The 17500-nt window shown below is 49.8% G+C and overlaps 1 protein-coding gene across 7 annotated transcripts in view; it reads right to left on the minus strand.

Annotated features, from left to right (window-relative positions):
- The window catches only part of inpp4b (inositol polyphosphate-4-phosphatase type II B), a 273163-nt gene that overhangs the window by 36130 nt on the left and 219533 nt on the right, over positions 1-17500 (minus strand). For all 7 annotated transcript variants that reach the window (XM_062523240.1, XM_062523223.1, XM_062523231.1 and 4 more), the window contains 3 exons: positions 14595-14699; positions 10962-11070; positions 1682-1865 (listed from right to left, as the gene is read on the minus strand). In XM_062523240.1, coding sequence (XP_062379224.1) covers positions 1682-1865; positions 10962-11070; positions 14595-14699 — 398 coding nt within the window. The remainder of the gene's footprint in view (positions 1-1681; positions 1866-10961; positions 11071-14594; positions 14700-17500) is intronic.

Here is a 17500-nt window from a genome sequence, read left to right on the forward strand (position 1 = left end):
CACCTGAGAGAGGTAGTGTTCTGTTCAGATGAATGCGTTGCCTTTGGACGCTCCACCTGAGAGAGGTAGTGTTCTGTTCAGATGAATGCGTTGCCTTTGGACGCTCCACCTGAGAGAGGTAGTGTTCTGTTCAGATGAATGCGTTGCCTTTGGACGCTCCACCTGAGAGAGGTAGTGTTCTGTTCAGATGAATGCGTTGCCATTTGTTCTTGAGATGACAAGTGCGGTGGAAATCTACACCCTCATGGGAGAATCCCATCATCTAGAGCAGTGACCCGCAATAATGCCATTCGCATGCTAGTTAAGGTTACAGGTTACAGCAAGGTTACAGCATCTCAATTCCAACTACACAAACACACCACGCACGCACACACTCACTCACACACACAGTGAAGGACATCAGAACATCAGACCTGGGACCCCACCTCGGAATGAAGGAGGCTTTTAAGGCAACAAATTAGGGGGCATTAAAGTAACATGAGTGGGCATGAAGGTAACACAAGGGGGCTGATAAGGTGACATGACGGGGCATTAAGGTCAAATGGGGGGGGGGGGGGCATTAAGGTAAATGTGGTCAGGCAGGATGGGGGAGGAAGGGGGTGGAGGAATGGAAGGGGTTAATGACGGGAGATGAGATGAACAATGAACACGGCAAAAGCAACGGAAAAGACACAAACAAAAAACAATCAACCGTGAGACTACAGCATAACAGATGTCTCATTCTCTCGGGAAGAATGAGGAGAGAAGAGACTAGATGCAAAAGAAATAGACACAGAAGACAGGAAAAAAGAGAACAGATGAAACTATAATAAACAACCTGCTAATATCACTTTGCCACATCGGAGCCAGACAACAGCAGTTTCCTAAGACCTTCTGAGCAAGTGGTACTGGGGGTATCTTTTTTAAATACTCCCTCAGGGTTGGGAGGTGCTGAGGGGTGTGGATGGGTGGGTGAGTGAGTGGGTGGGTGGGTGAGTGTGTGTGGGTGAGAGTGGGTGGGTGTGGGTGGGTGAGTGTTGTTGAGGGTGGGTGAGTGAGGGTGGGTGAGTGAGGGTGGGTGGGTGAGGGTGGGTGAGTGTGGGTGAATGTGGGTGAGTGTGTGTGGGTGGGTGAGTGAGTGGGTGGGTGGGTGAGTGAGCGTGGGTGTGGGTGTGTGTGTGAGCGGGCGGGTGGGCGGGCTGGGACAGCTGACCTTCTCGGCGAGGCTCTTGAGCGTGTCCCTCAGGGCGTGGGTGGGTGGGGGAGTGTAGGGGTGTGTGTGTGGGTGAATGTGTGTGTGTGTGTGTGTGTGGGTGAGCGGGTGTGTGTGTGTGGGTGAGTGAGGGTGTGGGTGAGCGGGCGGGCGGGCGGGTCAGCTGACCTTCTCGGCGAGGCTCTTGAGCGTGTCCCTCAGAGTGTGTTTGGGTGGGGGAGCATAGGGGTGTGTGTGTGGGTGAATGTGGGTGTGTGTGTGTGTGGGTGAATGTGGGTGAGCGGGTGTGTGTGTGTGGGTGTGTGTGTGTGTGGGTGAGCGGGCGGGCGGGTCAGCTGACCTTCTCGGCGAGGCTCTTGAGCGTGTCCCTCAGAGCGTGGGTGGGTGAGGGAGCATAGGGGAGCGTACAGTAGGGGTGTGTGTGTGGGTGAATGTGGGTGGGTGTGGGTGTGTGTGTGTGTGGGTGAGCGGGCGGGCGGGTCAGCTGACCTTCTCGGCGAGGCTCTTGAGCGTGTCCCTCAGGGCGTGAGCGCAGCGCTGCTGGGCGGCCTGCAGCAGGCGGTCCGCCAGGCTGCCGATGAGCGGCCGCAGCTCGCTCAGGGTGCCCAGCACGTCCCGCGCCCGCGCCGTCTGCTCCGGAGAGTAGTAGATGCACTGGTACGCCGTGCTGTAGCTGCGGACACAAGCACACACACAGAGAGGGGGGGGAGGGTGGTTACATTCACACTGCTTTCCATAGAATGATGTCCGTGGCCTAACTGGTTAACTAACTGGTTAGCCTAGCTTATAACCGGAGGGTTGCCGGTTCGATCCCCGACCAGTCCACGGCTGAAGTGCCCTTGAGCAAGGCTGCTAAGCCCTCACTGCTCCCCGAGCGCCGCTGTTGAGCAGGCAGCTCACTGCTCTGGGTTAGTGTGTGTTCACTAATTCACGGATTGATCGAATTTCCCTCACATGATCAAAAGAGTATACTTATATATTTTCTCATGTGCAATTTGTAGAGTGGAACACACACAATACACTAGAACAGAACATTTGTCACAAGCTGGTGCAGGTACAGTAGATGGTATATGTGCATTTGCACGTGGTCAATACGTCCAGTAGGGAGATGTAAATAGGCTAAGGTAGAATATGAGAGGACATACTGTATCCTTACAAGGCCCGACAAGAGACATATAGAGAGGGACTGAATGTTAGTGTGTCTGTGTGTTTTCATGCCTTTGTAAGAGGAGAAAATAGCTTGTATGTGTCTGACTTTACATCCAGGCCTGTGGTTTAAGTGGCTCGGCCATGTCCATGACAAATGCCCCAGAGGGGCGGCTGGCCTCATTGAGCCCGGCGCGGCGCGGCGTGAGCTAGATGGTGCACATTAAACGCGGCTAAATCACTTTAATGTGCAGGGCCAGATACATGCTACATGCAACACACATCCGCTGACGCATGGAATGTTGCCCGAGACACGATTATGCTTTACGCCTTCTATTGGACCGCACACCCAAATCGATGAGGATGCGGGTTTGAATGGGTGGTATTTACACCCAATCAATGGCAGTCCGCAGACTTCTCCAAGGTCCTCCGATGTGGTGGTAGACTCCAATAGATTCATGTTTTTTTTTTTACGCCTGGATCAATGTGTTCCAACTTACATAAAAGGTTCATGCATCTTTGGAGGCTGAATAATTAGGTTGTCCATTTGTAAAAGTAATGATTATTGATCTGTTGAGTTGGAGGAAATTCACAAATAACCCCCAAAGCATAAGCTCTATTCAACACTTTCAAAAACAGGATAGATTTGCAAAAAAATAAATAATAAGGTAGGAAAAGCATAAAAACACAAAAACACTTTTCCTTAGCTCTTAAACGCTTTTAATGCCAGCCCTTCATGCCAGGAGATCTTGGGCAGTGGAAATGGTGACAAAGAATCAATGGCTAATTATTGACGCATCTGCCATGGATCCTACACACAGACACACACAGACACACACAGACACACACACACACACACACACACACACACACACACACACACACACACACACACACACACACACACACACACACACACACCTTCTCCCAGTAGATTTACTCTGGGAGTGAGGTCAGTGGGGGGCATCCAACAGTCTGCTTTGACCAGCCCTCCATCAGATATGGTGCAGCCTCCGGCCCCAGCGTCTTTATATGCGTCTCCTTCTCTCTGGTCTGCAGTGCCTGTCTTCTCCCTTTGACTCTCTTCATCTGACTGTTCTGAGGCAATGTATGCCTTTATTGCTCTCTCTTCCCCTCCTTCCCTGCATCCCTCCATCCTCTCTGCACCTCTTCTCGTCGGGAGTCTCGTTCCCTCTCTACAGTATGTAGGCCAGAGCCTGCAGCCTTTGCCCTGCGGCATAATTGACTAATAACAAAGCGGCGTGCTGTGCGGAGCCCGTGGCCACCCTGCTCCCTCTGATTGGGCGGCTTAGGATCCCTCGGCTGCAATCAAACAACGGGACGAGCGGCCGCCGCACCTGCACTGCCCCCCCCCACCTCAACACACACACGCCCGCAGAGCAGAGGAGGGGGGTCATGGGGAGGAAGCAGCTGAACTAAGGCTAAGGGACGGAGAAAGAGAGAGGGATAGAAAGAGAGAGAGAGAGAGGGAGAGAGAGAGAGAGAAGTATACTGCTTGCAGCAGCCAGTAGGGAAATGGTTGGGCCAGTCATCAGTCTAATTAGCTCCCGGGAGGACCGCCACCCACCACTGCTTGCGGCGAATCAAAGCTCTTTACTTAAAGAGAAAAGACACATTCCAAAACGGGGGTTACATATTCTAATAGGTCAGCAGAATGGCCTCACACTGCGCGCTCACCAACACACACACACACACACACACACACACACACACACACACACACACACACCAACATGCTACCGCAGTCTTGAGCCGAAAACCGACCGCCAACCAGCCGAGTGCGGGAGACGTTAAAGAAAGCCATCAGAGTGAAAATGTTCACGGGGGCTCATTGAAGCTTAACGATTCAGCTGGGTCTATTGCCGGAGCTGAAACCAGAATAAATTGTGTGTGGGTGTGTGGGGGGGAAATGTCCATCTCGCATACTTCCAGGCTCTGGTAATTAATTTGGCAAGCCAGTTGGCATATTCCAGTGAGGGGCTTGGCTACAGTATGTACGCCTGGAGCCTGTCTTGCTTCTATCTTACAGATTAGGAGAAGTTCTAAATGAAACCGGAGATAACAAAACCCCTCACGCTAGCCAGATGATGCTGATTTCCTTAGGTCAGCTTTGGGAGGGACGACAGGCTGAGGGGGCCCTCACGCTAGCCAGAGGATGCTAATTTCCTTAGGTTAGCTTTGGGATGGACGACAGGCTGAGGGGGCCCTCACGCTAGCCAGAGGATGCTAATTTCCTTAGGTTAGCTTTGGGATGGACGACAGGCTGAGGGGGCCCTCAGCGCTCCACCTGCACTGCAGATAATGGCTCTGCGCATCGGGCACCTGGTGCAGCGGGAGGCGGCCGGGGAGTCCCACTCAGAGAGGCTTGTTAGCGGGGACACAATTTAATTGCTTTATCAGCATGGCTGTCAGTTGAATGGCTATCGCGTAGCCAAGATGGCAGAGAGAGAGAGAGAGCACAACAGCAGCAAGTGCTGTGAGGAGCAGAGTGAAGCTGGCTCACACGAGCCCAGTCCATACTGCTGGCTTTTTAAAGTGAATGCCAGAGCCACTCAATGAGACGGTGTGCAACATTCATGGATCAATTCACTGCTAGAGCAGTGGAAATTATGCAGCTGCCCTGACTGGTATCTTTCAGCAACTCTTGCACACGGCGGCATTTAATTGTTCAGTCCTGTAAGCTTTTACTGTGTTAACAGAACCTATGAAATGCCATAAAAGGCCCACACTAAGCAAAATGTAATGAGATAATAATTTATGTACAACAACTTCTTACATACTATCAATAAGAAGTAATTAGAATGTAATATCCGGTTATCTCTTAGTTAATGGTCTAGTAATGTTTAGAATATGCTCATGCTATTATGGCCAATATGTCGAATATGTGTATCTTCATATAAAGTGTTACCGAGGGACTCTATGCACCAAAGTATGTACTGTGTACATAGAAACTCAACATTAAAATCAGATGTGAGACTAAAATGCATCCAAAGCATTTATATTTCACTGTAGTTTAGAATACAGTATATCCCATGCTAGTGTAAAAACCTAGTTTACATAACCTCCTATCTTATAAAGCAAGAACTTGTCTTGTGCGTGCATGTGTGCATGTGTGTGTGTGTACATGAATGTGTGTGTGTGTGTGTGTGTGTGTGTGTGTGTGTGTGTGTGTGCGTATATGAATGTGAGTGTGTGTGTGTGTGTGTGTGTGCGTGTGTGCGTCTGTGTGTGTGTATAAACGTGTGTGTGTGTGTGTATGTGTGTCTGTGAGAGAGAGAGAGAGACCATGCATGTCCTTCAGGGCAGTGCTCCCATACACATAGTTGATCTCATAAATAAAGGCAGCGTAATTGGTGTGACCACCTGTGTCGAGCGAAGCTAACTTGGCACGTACACAGCACGCACACACATACTCAGACACACTTGACCTTGTAAACAGGGGCAATATATATTCGGTGACCAGCTGTGCCTGTTGATGCTCTTTATTCACATAAAAAGAACACGCACGCTCGCACGCACGCACGCACTCACGCACGCACTCACGCACGCCATAGATTGGGGACATGTTCCTAGGGTTGAGCAGCTGTGCCTGCAATTTATATTAGACTATACACTAAAAATGCACACACACACACACACACACACACACACACACACACTGTTGGCCACATAACAGGTGCATTATACCAAGTGCTGTCGAGCTATGCCTGTTTTAGTTGTCATAAAACAGCCCCTAGACACACATCCACCTTCCTGAACTGACAGATGCACACAATTGCACATACTGTACCTTGATACACACACACACACACACACACACCCACACGGACGCTGTTCTTAGAGACACAGACACTAATACACACACACACACACACACACACACACACACACACACACACACACACACACACACACACACACGCACGCACACACCATATCCAGCCCCAGCAGAGACATTCATCTGACTGCACACTGTAGGGGCTTTTAAAAGAGGGATCCGCTCTGCAGCCATGCCTGCCGGGGACAATTAAAAGGATATGAAGCCTCCTTTCCCGAAAGAGATGCATGTATTAATGAGATCTAACTGGCCAGGTTCAAGGCTGAGTGTGTCCGTGTGTGTGTGTGTGTGTGTGTGTGTGTGTGTGTGTGTGTGTGTGTGTGTGTGTGTGTGTGTGTGTGTGTGTGTGTGTGTGTGTGTGTGTGTGTGTGTGTGTGTGTGTGTGTGTGTGTGTGGTGTTCTGGGAATCTTTTAGCGGCGGTATTGATTGGTCTTTCTGAGTCGGCCGGCCCATTGCCTGCGTTGGCGACGGCAACAGTACCTGGCGGACAGCAGCGAGCGAGTGACCCATGGCACATCAGCCATAATGCATCAGTGATGAGATCAGCCCCACCACCTCCCACCACCACCACCACCACCACCCACGCCTGGCCCTCCACCTCCTCCACCCCTCCGACCTGCACAATGTAATGGGAACAAAGATGGATGGCTCCTTTATTGGGCCTGTGGCGACACCTCTTCTTTCTTTTCTTCCATTTCTCTTCCTGGGGCCCTTTCTTTCCTCCAGCGCTGCACTTCTGTCTCTGCTCCTCTTTGTCTCCGCTCACCTCTAATCTCTCATGAATCAATACTGCTTTGAATGGCAGAGTTTCAAATCGAGCCGGCTGCTCTTTTTTTTTTTTTTTTAATCATCATCATGGGCTTTTTAGAATAGGAGAGGTCAAGAGATCTCATGTGCTTCATGTGGAGTGTGTGTGTGTGTGAGAGTGTGTGTGTGTGTGTGTGTGTGAGCATGCGTGTCTGTGTGTGTGTGTGTGTGCAAGTGAAGAGATACAGGGGTTTGAATTCAAGACCAGTGTGCATGTTCTGTGCTTAATAGATGAATCTTTTTCATTCTTTTTCAGAATCTCCACGTAAGCGTCAGTGTGGTAAACCACATTACCAGCATACAACGCAGACAAATATAGGTCAGTCCAAAATGTTTCCAAAACTGTTTGGAATGATCTAGATCTTGGCCATCCATGCCCCTGTGTGGTCACTTGTGATGGCACGCCATACTCGTTCCACTTTAGTGGATGACTGACAAGCCACTTGATCTGGGGTCAGGCGTCACTGGGCTTTGCCGAGGCTTACTTGACTAGCGAGGCAGAAAATTGGAAAAATGTAAGCTACTGAGAGTCATTAGCCAAGTCAAACAGAAAACAAAAGAGGAAGTGCTCTATCTCAGCCGCGGATTAGTCCACAATGCAATCTCTCTTTCTCTCTCTCTCTTTCTCTCTCTCTCTCTCTTCTCTCTCTCCAAGAAACTGATTTCACTCCAGTGAACTCTGTGAAAATATGCTGTCTGTGCTTATCGTGTGGGCTCGCTGGGGAGAGGCTGTCCGTCCCCACGCCGCGCTGCCCCGTGGAGGAGCACTTGGGCATGAACAAGCCTGTGCGCCTCTCCAGCACTGGCCCAGTCTGCAGCCGTTCCCAGCTCCTGTTTGGCTAATTGGATCTTTTTAATGAGCTAGAGCACCATGGGACGGGAAATACAGTCCTCTATCTGCAATGCAAACACCCCAACACCGTCACCAAGTCCACATCATCTACAGTGCAAACACCCCATCACCATCACCAAGTCTGCACCGACCAAAGTAGAACTTTTTGAAAGTTTGTGGTGAATGATGATGAAAGTCTCTATGGGGATTTCCAGGGTAAATAGTGTTTTAAAGTTCTATGGCTTATTTGCAATCTTCTGCAAATCTTTGAAGAACACTTCATGAAGAGAGCCACTGCAGAGCTCTAACGCACGTGATTGAGCCAACAGGTTAACACAACTTAACATACTTACACAGCCATTAAAAACACAACTTAACATACTTACACAGCCATTAAAAACACAACCTCCTTGGAAGAGGAGTACCATAATGGCAGCTTGAACAGGCAGGGAACTACGGACCAGCCCCTTTCACTTAAAATTCCCGACCTGTTGTGCGACAATATGACGTCACGGGGAACGCTGTAACTATTTATACTTGCGCGTGGTGGTGGCCACACTATTTACAGTATTCTCCTGAACAGAAGTGTGGCTGTTGTGAAAAGGCTAATGCTACCTACTACACTATAGAAGACATGTATCGCTTGTTCCAGACAGTAAAGTTCATTCTTCCAGAGCATTCATTGACGTTAATGGCAGTAGCAACTAGCTTCTTTGATGATATTTAGGGTTTACTCCACTCACTCTTTCCACTCCAGCCACTAGGGATGATTAAAGCGGCACTCTGACAATACACAAACGTCCTCACAAAACAACATCAAGGTTTAAATCAACAGCCAGCGAATGACTGGCCCACAGTCAGCTAGAGGCACAAGAGCACAAGTTAAAAGGGTTGAAACAAAGATCTGGGCAGCCTCTGTTCACAGGCAAAAAGGACTATAAATAGCCACTGACTGACGAGAGTGGTGCCATTTTGCCACTAACTTTACATCAAAGGGTAGAGGCGCATAAGGGCAGCGCAGAGTGGCGAGGACGACTTCATGACGGCACACACTGCAGCTTATTAGAGCGGGAAGGGGCCCGGGTGAGAAATAAGGCCGTCAACACAGCCCGCCCCAGCTCCTCCTCAAGCCTCCTGCTGCTGACTTAGACACTCTGTCCCCAACCAACACGACACACACACGCTCTGTAATTAAACATGGCTGAGCCATCAAAGAGACAGGGAGAGAGAGAGAGAGAGGACGAGAGAGAGAGAAATGAGAGAGAAAGAGAGAGAAAGAGAAAGGGAGAGTGAATGAGAGAGAAAGAGAGAAAAAAAGAGAAAGAGAGAGAGAGAGAAATAAAGAGAAAGAGAGAGAAAGAGAAAGAGAGAAATCAAAAAGTGGGTGAGAAAAAGTGATATTCTTAACACAGGAGGCGATAATTGAATCAAAGGCTGAACTGAATCACTGCAGATACAGAAGTATAGCAGTTCTTTAGCATGTGAAAACACACACAAACACACCCACTCACATGCAAACTGTATGTCAAAACGTGGGCACTAGTGTACCAGAGGAATGCTACCACAGTGTACAACAGACACACACAGATCAATGCATAGAAACAGCAACAACATAAAGCATTATTATGCACACATACAGTATAGCTCTACACTTGTCAAGTCTAATGGCTACATGGAGATCTACTTCATCTCCCTAGTGCTTACACTGCCTCCTGCCATTAAACTACTCATGTTTCTGACATCTCACAGGCTTCAATTGATATGCACACGCAAGCACAAATTCACTGTACACACACACACACACACACACACACACACACACACACACACACACACACACACACACACACACACACACACACACACACACACACACACACACACACACACACACACACACAATGAAGCATATGAGACTGAGTTCCTATGGAATATTCTATTCCTATAGAAGTGAGCCACTGCACTCTCACTCTCTCTCTCTCTCTCTCTCTCTCTCTTGCTCTCTCACTCTCACACACACATTTTTATATCTAACCAGGTGGAGGCCAGCACAATGAAGTGTGCTGGGAGGGGAGGGGACACAGTGGGGGGAGAGAGGAGGATGAGGAGGTGGGGGGAAGATGGAGGAGGTGGAGGATAAGCATGCTCCAAGGGTAGGTGAAGGGTGGAGGGTCCCAGGCGGGCTGTTGATCAGTGCCCAGGCCGGGGCCTCTCTGGCTGGGCAGGATAATTGAGCACGTGCCCCTGCTCTCTGGATTGCCTTTTCATGTACTTCCTGCCTGACGAGGACACACTGGGGGAATCGTGCCAGCCGCAGCTTTTAAAGGGTGACTCGCCGAGGTCATCCACAATAAGTCTTGTGTGAGATGATACCTGTGTGTGTGTGTGTGTGTGTGTGTGTGTGTGTGTGTGTGTGTGCGACATCCTCCTGATGTCTCATTTTTTAAGTGTGTGTGCATGCTTATACTGTTCCCATTCCTTCATCTCTTGGCATCTTCTAAAACTGCTGTGTGCTGCAACACCTTGCCCTGAGCTTGTGTGTATGTGTGTGTGTGTGTGTGTGTGTGTGTGTGTGTGCGCGCGCGCTTATGCAAGCATGCAGAAAGGCATGTAAGTGTGTTCACACATCCTATCCTTGTGTCTTTCAAAGTCTGTTTCTCTCTCTGTGTGCGTATGTGTGTGTGGGTGTGTTTGTGTGTGTGTGTGTGTGTGTGTGTGTGTGTGTGTGTGTGTGGGTGTGTGGGCTCAGTAGACCATATGTCTCGGTCTGTGACGGGCTGTTTCCCCTCACAGCTGTGCATGTTTGTGGCTAGTTGGACATCCGTGTTATCAAGCCTCCACAATGTCAGTTCTGAGAAATTGTGTGTGTGTGTGTGTGTGTGTGTGTGTGTGTGTGTGTGTGTGTGTGTGTGCGCTCTCACTTGTTTTCAGTGTTTTCAGTGTTTCTGTGAATATGTAGGTGTGTGTGTGTGTGTGTGTGTGTATGTCTCTCTGTCTCTGTATCAGTGAGCCCCCACAAGCTGAGATAGCGTGTGAGATTGGATGTGCTCTCACTTCTATTTTCAGTGTATTTTCAGTGTTTCTGTGAATATCTGTGTGTGTCGGGGTGTGTGTGTGTTCTCACCTCTTCTTCTCGTTCTCGTAACGGCCCAGTAGCCGCTGCAGGCCGCCGCTCTTGAAGCCCTGGAAGTGTGCGGCAGGGGCGCCCACTGTGATGATGTCATAGAAGGCATCTGTGGAGGACACAGAGACGGACGGTCAAGCTGGGCCTGCTGACACCTCCGTTAAACAAACCCCACAACCCCACAACCCCAGCCCGCTGACACCTCCGTTAAACACACCCCACAACCCCAGCTCCCAGCCTGCTGACACCCCCGTTAAACAAACCCCACCCCTCCAACTCCCAGCGTCCAGCCGCTACTGTCAGCAGGAGCAGTTCACAAGAAAAGTTGCCAAGACAACTCAAACACAACCCCATCCTCACGTCATCAAAGTCGATCACTAGTAGCAACATTAACATCATAACTTTGCCCTGCTGTGCCAAGCTGTTGTGTTTATTAGGGTTTCATAATAAATAGCTGGTGTCTACCCTCCTCATCAACTCCAGCGTTATTCTGGCTTCTCTTCCATCACGTGAATTCGGTGCAGTGTAGATGGAGTTGTGTAGCGCCAGGTGTAGTCTCTCATAGCGTTATCACACACAACTCAGGAACACTCAAGCCCACCCAGCTGCTGTGTGATTGGCAGCTCTGCAGTGGCCCTGTGCAGTATGAGCTGGACACGGTGACAGAGCTGAGTGCAGGTGATCATGTGACTCTTGCGGTGGACAATGTAGACTGGACGTCAGTGAGCGACTGCAGCAGCGGGAGCGGCAGCATGGAGCGGTTAGATAGGGCCTGGGCAGTGGACACCAATATAATGAGCTGCTATTCATATGCTTGGCCACAGGGGGGCATCACTCTGTGATTTTCCTGACAGCAATTAATGACTAGAACTTTTATTCGTAATGAGATGTACAGGAGTCTCTGTGAGTGGACGGGGTGGTCAGGTTGCCAAGGTGACCAGTGTTATGTCAGTGTTATGTCAGTCAGTCCCCAGAATTCTGGTCCCCCAACCACCATCACCTGGAGTTGGCTTAATGATGCTTGGATTCTTTTACACTGTGTCCAATGCTCTTCCCCATCTCCCTGGTGGGTTCCCTTGGCCTCTCAGTGCTGTGTAATGATGATGGGGGTCCGTAATCTCTCTAATCCAGCCTCACACCTCCCGCTCATCTGCAGCCCTCCCCCCAGCTCGCCCACACACACTCTAATTGGCTCGACGGTGGCCTTGGCCCACTCTAACTACTCCAGGCATCACTCACACTCACGCTCACGAGCGCGCCAATTTAAGCCCAGATCTGACCCTCTGATTTCTGTCTCTGCCTCTCTCCATCACTCTATCCCCTCTCTCTCCCTCCCTCCCTCTCTATCTCTCTCCCTCTCTCTATCTCTCCCTCTCTCTCCTTTTCTCTCTCTCCCTCTCTCTCCATCTTTCCATCTCTCTCTCTCTCTCTCCCTCTCTCCCTCGTAGGCCTTATTATTCTATCTGGCCACACACATGTCCCTCCTCCCTCCATGTGTGCTGCCTCCTGCACAACAGGACCTACTGCAGCGGCGGGAGGGCAATTGATTGCTGTCCAGTCCAGATGAGAGGGACTGATTCATACTTACCGTAACCCACTCCCAGTTTAACAGAAAGGGCGAAGATGAGAGAAAAAAGAGAGAAATAGAGATAGAGAGAGAGAAAGAGAGACAGAGAGTTAGAGAGAGAGAGGGAGAGGGGGAGAGAATGAAACTGCTGTTTGAATGGGTGCCTGAGGAGCTCCTGGGCTTTCCACTGCAACACAGGTTGTACTCTTGTGAGTCACTCCATCACATTTGTGAAAGTCTGAAAGGCCGACTTTTATTCACTCTGAAGTTCATCTTTGTGATCAATATGCAAAGAAAGCTCCCATCCTTTCCACAATCACCCCCCCTCCCTGCCGCAGAGACCAGAATCAGCCAGCAGAACGACAACAAAAAAAACATTGTCCAAGGTTTTCCTTTTCATTTGGAGAGAAACGGGCCAAAACACTGTCTGTCATTTCCACAGCGCCGCAAACCCTGTGTGCAGTACAGTATGCACGGCATCGGCAATCAAGGGCTCTGGTGGGAGGAGATCAGAGCAGGGCGGCCCAAGTGAGGAGTGTGGAGATCACAAGACAATGTGAAGACCTTCCATAAGGCTGTTGGCATCCCCAGGGCTCCCCCCCCTCCCCCCCCAACGCACACCCTGGCAATCAAGGCAAGGCCATGGAGGATGCTCCTCACAATGCACCACACAATCCAATGCAGTGCAGTGTGACTATTGAGCCCTACGCTGACAATGCACAATGACCGGAGAGAATGCCACACACACACACACACACACACACACACACACACACACACACACGCTGGCTTTGAGCTTTATTTGTGCTACAGGTTTTCTTTCAGACTGCAACACAGGTATTTTTATCAGGGCACAGGCATGGACAAAAGCCAGCGCAGGCATTTGTGTTCACACAGACAGTTTTCTGTTCAGATGATTTTTCTTCATTTTTGTGACATTTGTCATTTGTCATGTCACTTGTTTCATTTGAATGTAGGCAGCATACGGTCTGACTTGTTAAGAGGGTATACACGGCGATGCCCACTGTGAGTTTAAATAAGCATTCGTTTTCATGACTCTGTGTGTGTGTGTGTGTGTGTGTGTGTGTGTGTGTGTGTGTGTAAGTGCACAGCTCACCATCTATGCAAGGTGCCAAGTTTCAGCTGATTTAAGATAATGCAGAGTGACAGCAATGGACTGGACACATGCACTAGCAGGCTTTTATGATGGAAGGTGGAGAGTGTGCATGTGTGTGTGTGTGTGTGTGTGTGTGTGTGTGTGTGTGTGTGTGTGTGTGTGTGTGTGTGTGTGTGTGTGTGTGTGTGTGTGCACGCAACGTGATGTGGAATCTGCTGAAGTAGTTGCCATCCCATGTGAATTTTGTTCAGAAGATGTGTGGGGTCCTAATTAGTGAGTCGCCTCCCTGTCTGCCTGCATTAAAGTCCAGCCAGCAGCAGCAGCCAGCAGCCAGCCGCAGCTAGTGTCCAGCCCCCCCCCCCCCCCCCCCCCCCCCCCCCGTGACCCCTCCCATGCTAACTGTGCCGCCTGACGCCATCTTGACAAGACAGGAAGTGAAGCGTGAGAGGGCAGCACCCAGAAGACTCGGCAGGAAGACAGCGAGACACTTTCTTTCTCATTTCACCTCCTTCTCCTCCCTTCCCTTCCCCGAGCCCTCTGTCTAACATGCTCTTTGCCTCTCTCTGCTCTTGTACTGAGCTCAGTGTGTGTCATGTTCTTCTACCTCCGCTGGATTTTCTCGTGTACTTTCTTTTTCTGTCTCTCTCCTGGGCCCTCTTTCTCCTACTGTTCTCTCTTAGTGCCTCGTGAAGAGGAGAGGGGATATGCAACTTTTACTCAGGAGGAGAGAAGAACAGGACTGTGTGAGCATGAGTGTATGTGTGCATGAGTGTGTGTGTGTGTGTGTGTGTGTGTGTGTGTGTGTGTGTGTGTGTTGAGTGGTGAGAGGTGTGTGTGCATGAGTGTTTGACAAAGAGGAGAGGCAAGGAGGTCACAGAAGGTCAGAGTTCAGGTCAGGTACAGTAGGTATAGCTATAGGTATAACAGCAAGGTGTTACAGGTGGTATACCTGTTTTCCTGGGACAGGTGACCCTCATCCTCTGTGTGTGCAGGTTGATTGGAATGAACTCCAGATACTTCTGCGCTTTGCTGCAGCTGGGTTTAAACGAGGGTCCTAGACACAGAGAAGAGGAAAAAGTAGCCAGTTAAGTTATGTTAGCAATGCTTTATATCCAGTGCATTCTCTACTGACACCCACACAACCCACACAGGCATTCAGAACTAGCGGTGACAGTTTAAGTATAGTCTGTGATTGACCCCTTAACCATCTGAGCATTTTAAAAACACAACAGCGAGGCATAGACATGAAGTTAGTGGAGAGCTGCTCAGATGGCTGAGGAATGTGTCTGGTGCTTTTGCGTGTGTTTTGGGTGGAAAGCCAGACAGCTCAGTAAGCCGAGAAGGAGTCGCTGATCCACTGCGTATCCCACAGATGCCATTAGCAGTTTTCTGCGCCGCCAAGACAACCTCATTAAATTTACAAAGCATTTAAATGAAACATCAAAAGACCACACAAAACAAACTCTGGCTTTAACAAAGGCTTTGAAAGTGTGTGCCGCCACCTCGGCATTCTGGGCATGGGTGGTACCCATCACTGACACCGCGCTCAGACTCCTGAAAAATAAAGATGGATTACACCCAAAAGCGTCCATGTTGCCAATTTGACCTGATATACTCTTTGGGTATGAACAGTAGAATAATGCTCTTAATGGTTGTGGACACTGTTCAATGTTCACTGATCCAAGTCCAATGAATATGATTTCCAATAAGCCTGCATAAAGATCTGTTAATTTGTGCTATAAGCCGTTCAGCATGAGGTTTAATCTACAAGTAACAATGTTATTCATTTCTTTCTTTCTTTCTTTCTTTCTTTATTTATTAGTGGCTTTCACACTGCCTGCTTCATACACAACACCCAATTAAAAGGCCCAGGAAGATAAAGCCGAGTCTTTGTGGCTTTACAGTTGTGCTGCAAATCTCTGTTTGCATCTGGAGCCCTACAGTTCCTGCTCCAGCTGATATCTGACGTATGCTAATGTGACTGGAAAAAGAAACGGGGGGCTTGAATTGACGCTAAACCTTGTAGGAGAACACGCCCGTAATCCTGCAGATCAGACAGGCAGCTGACTGATGTGCTGGGCCGTGGTAGGGGGTCGTGTTGATGGAAGTGGTGCGCGGAGGAAAGGGGTTATTTAAATGAGAACAATGTTCAAACGGGCAGACACTTAATAAATAAATATACACACATATACACAGAAACATTAAACAAACCAAGTCAACTTAGAAGCTGGAAATGACTTGAGTGTTTTTCCCCCCCCATTCCTTCTTGTTGTCTGTTGTTGCTTGTTAAAAGGTAATGGAGGTGAATAACTGACACCAGAACTGTAGGCATCAGTTCTCTGTCAGAGCTGAGAGGAGGAGCAGCCGCATGGGGCCCACAGCTCTCTACGCTCCCTCTACAGTCAGTCCAGCTACTGTACACACACACACACACACACACACACACACAGCTGCATGGGGCCCACAGCTCTCTACGCTCCCTCTACAGTCAGTCCAGCTACTGTACATGCTTTTACACATCTCATCTCTGATTATCTGAATTCTCAATAAAAAAAAGGTTACCCTCCTCCAACCACTCCACACACACACACACACACACACACACACACACACACACACACACACACACACACACACACACATACACACACACACACACACACACACACACACACACACACACACACACATACACACACACACACACACACACACACACACACAAGCAGCCTTCCCATCTACACAAATGATATGAACTTCAGTTGAGCTGAAGAAGAGCTCAGTGGGCACGGAAGCAAGACTCCACCTCTCTGATGTTTCTCTCTATCTGCCGTTCCTGTTGTGCAGCAGCACCTGGCACGAGCAGCGAGGGAGCCGCCCCGTCCACCACATGAATCAGCACCGAGGGAGACAACCACAACACTGCTATGCTGCACTGCAGCCGCCACTGTGCAGCAACACAACAGTCGGCCATTTTAACCACGATCTCGGTGTTGCTGACCTGCTTCACCTGCCCCTTTGAGCACTTAAGATGTCATGTTTCTGTTGAGTGGTGCCGCGCCACGCCAACGTATTACTGCCGTCTGCGAGTGAGATGCCAACAGTGCCACGGCTCCTCTGGTGGTGACACGTCGTCGTGGTGAGGGACGGGCGCTCCCTGCGTGCCAGTCTGCGGGCGGAGGCCACCTGGGACTCGGGCTAATGATGCCGGGCTGCCGGGGCGGGGCAGACGCATTAGCCCCCATCAGATCCCCCATCTGCTTGCCCAGGTGTGTGCCTGTGTATGGGGCAGGGTGCATAGTGTGTGTGTGTGTGTGGGTGTGTGTGTGTGTGTGTGTGTGTGTGTGTGTGTGTGTGTGTGTGTGTGTGTGTGTGTGTGTGTGGGTGTGCGGGTGTGTGTGTGTGTGTGTGTGTGTGTGTGTGTGTGTGTGTGTGTGTGTGTGTGTGTGTGTGTGTGTGTGTGTGTGGGTGGGTGGTGGTGGAGGTGTGACCCCCAGATGCTAAGATGCTAGTGTGTGAAGTGCCACCCACACACTTGGCTCACCACAGACACAATATCTTCTCTGCCTGAGCTCTATTTGTAGCACAGAAAGATACAGATACATTGTCTAAAAACCTTTGACCGAGCGGAGCTTTGTGGAGCGTTCACTTTTAAAGGGAGTGGACCCTGCGTTGACCACACCATTAGCCACTACAGACGGAAGTCTCTCTCTAGCACATAAAACAGTCGGCTAGATGCTATCATCACATTCACCTGCCTGGCAAGCACAGTGCAAACGCACTCAGTCCTATAAATAAAGCTTTCCTCCGCGCTCTAAAAATAAGCTCGCCGAGGGGGTTCTTCTCTGTCGAGAC

The sequence above is a fragment of the Sardina pilchardus genome, chromosome 2 (genome assembly GCF_963854185.1).
Source record: "Sardina pilchardus chromosome 2, fSarPil1.1, whole genome shotgun sequence".
Lineage (NCBI taxonomy): Eukaryota > Metazoa > Chordata > Actinopteri > Clupeiformes > Clupeidae > Sardina > Sardina pilchardus.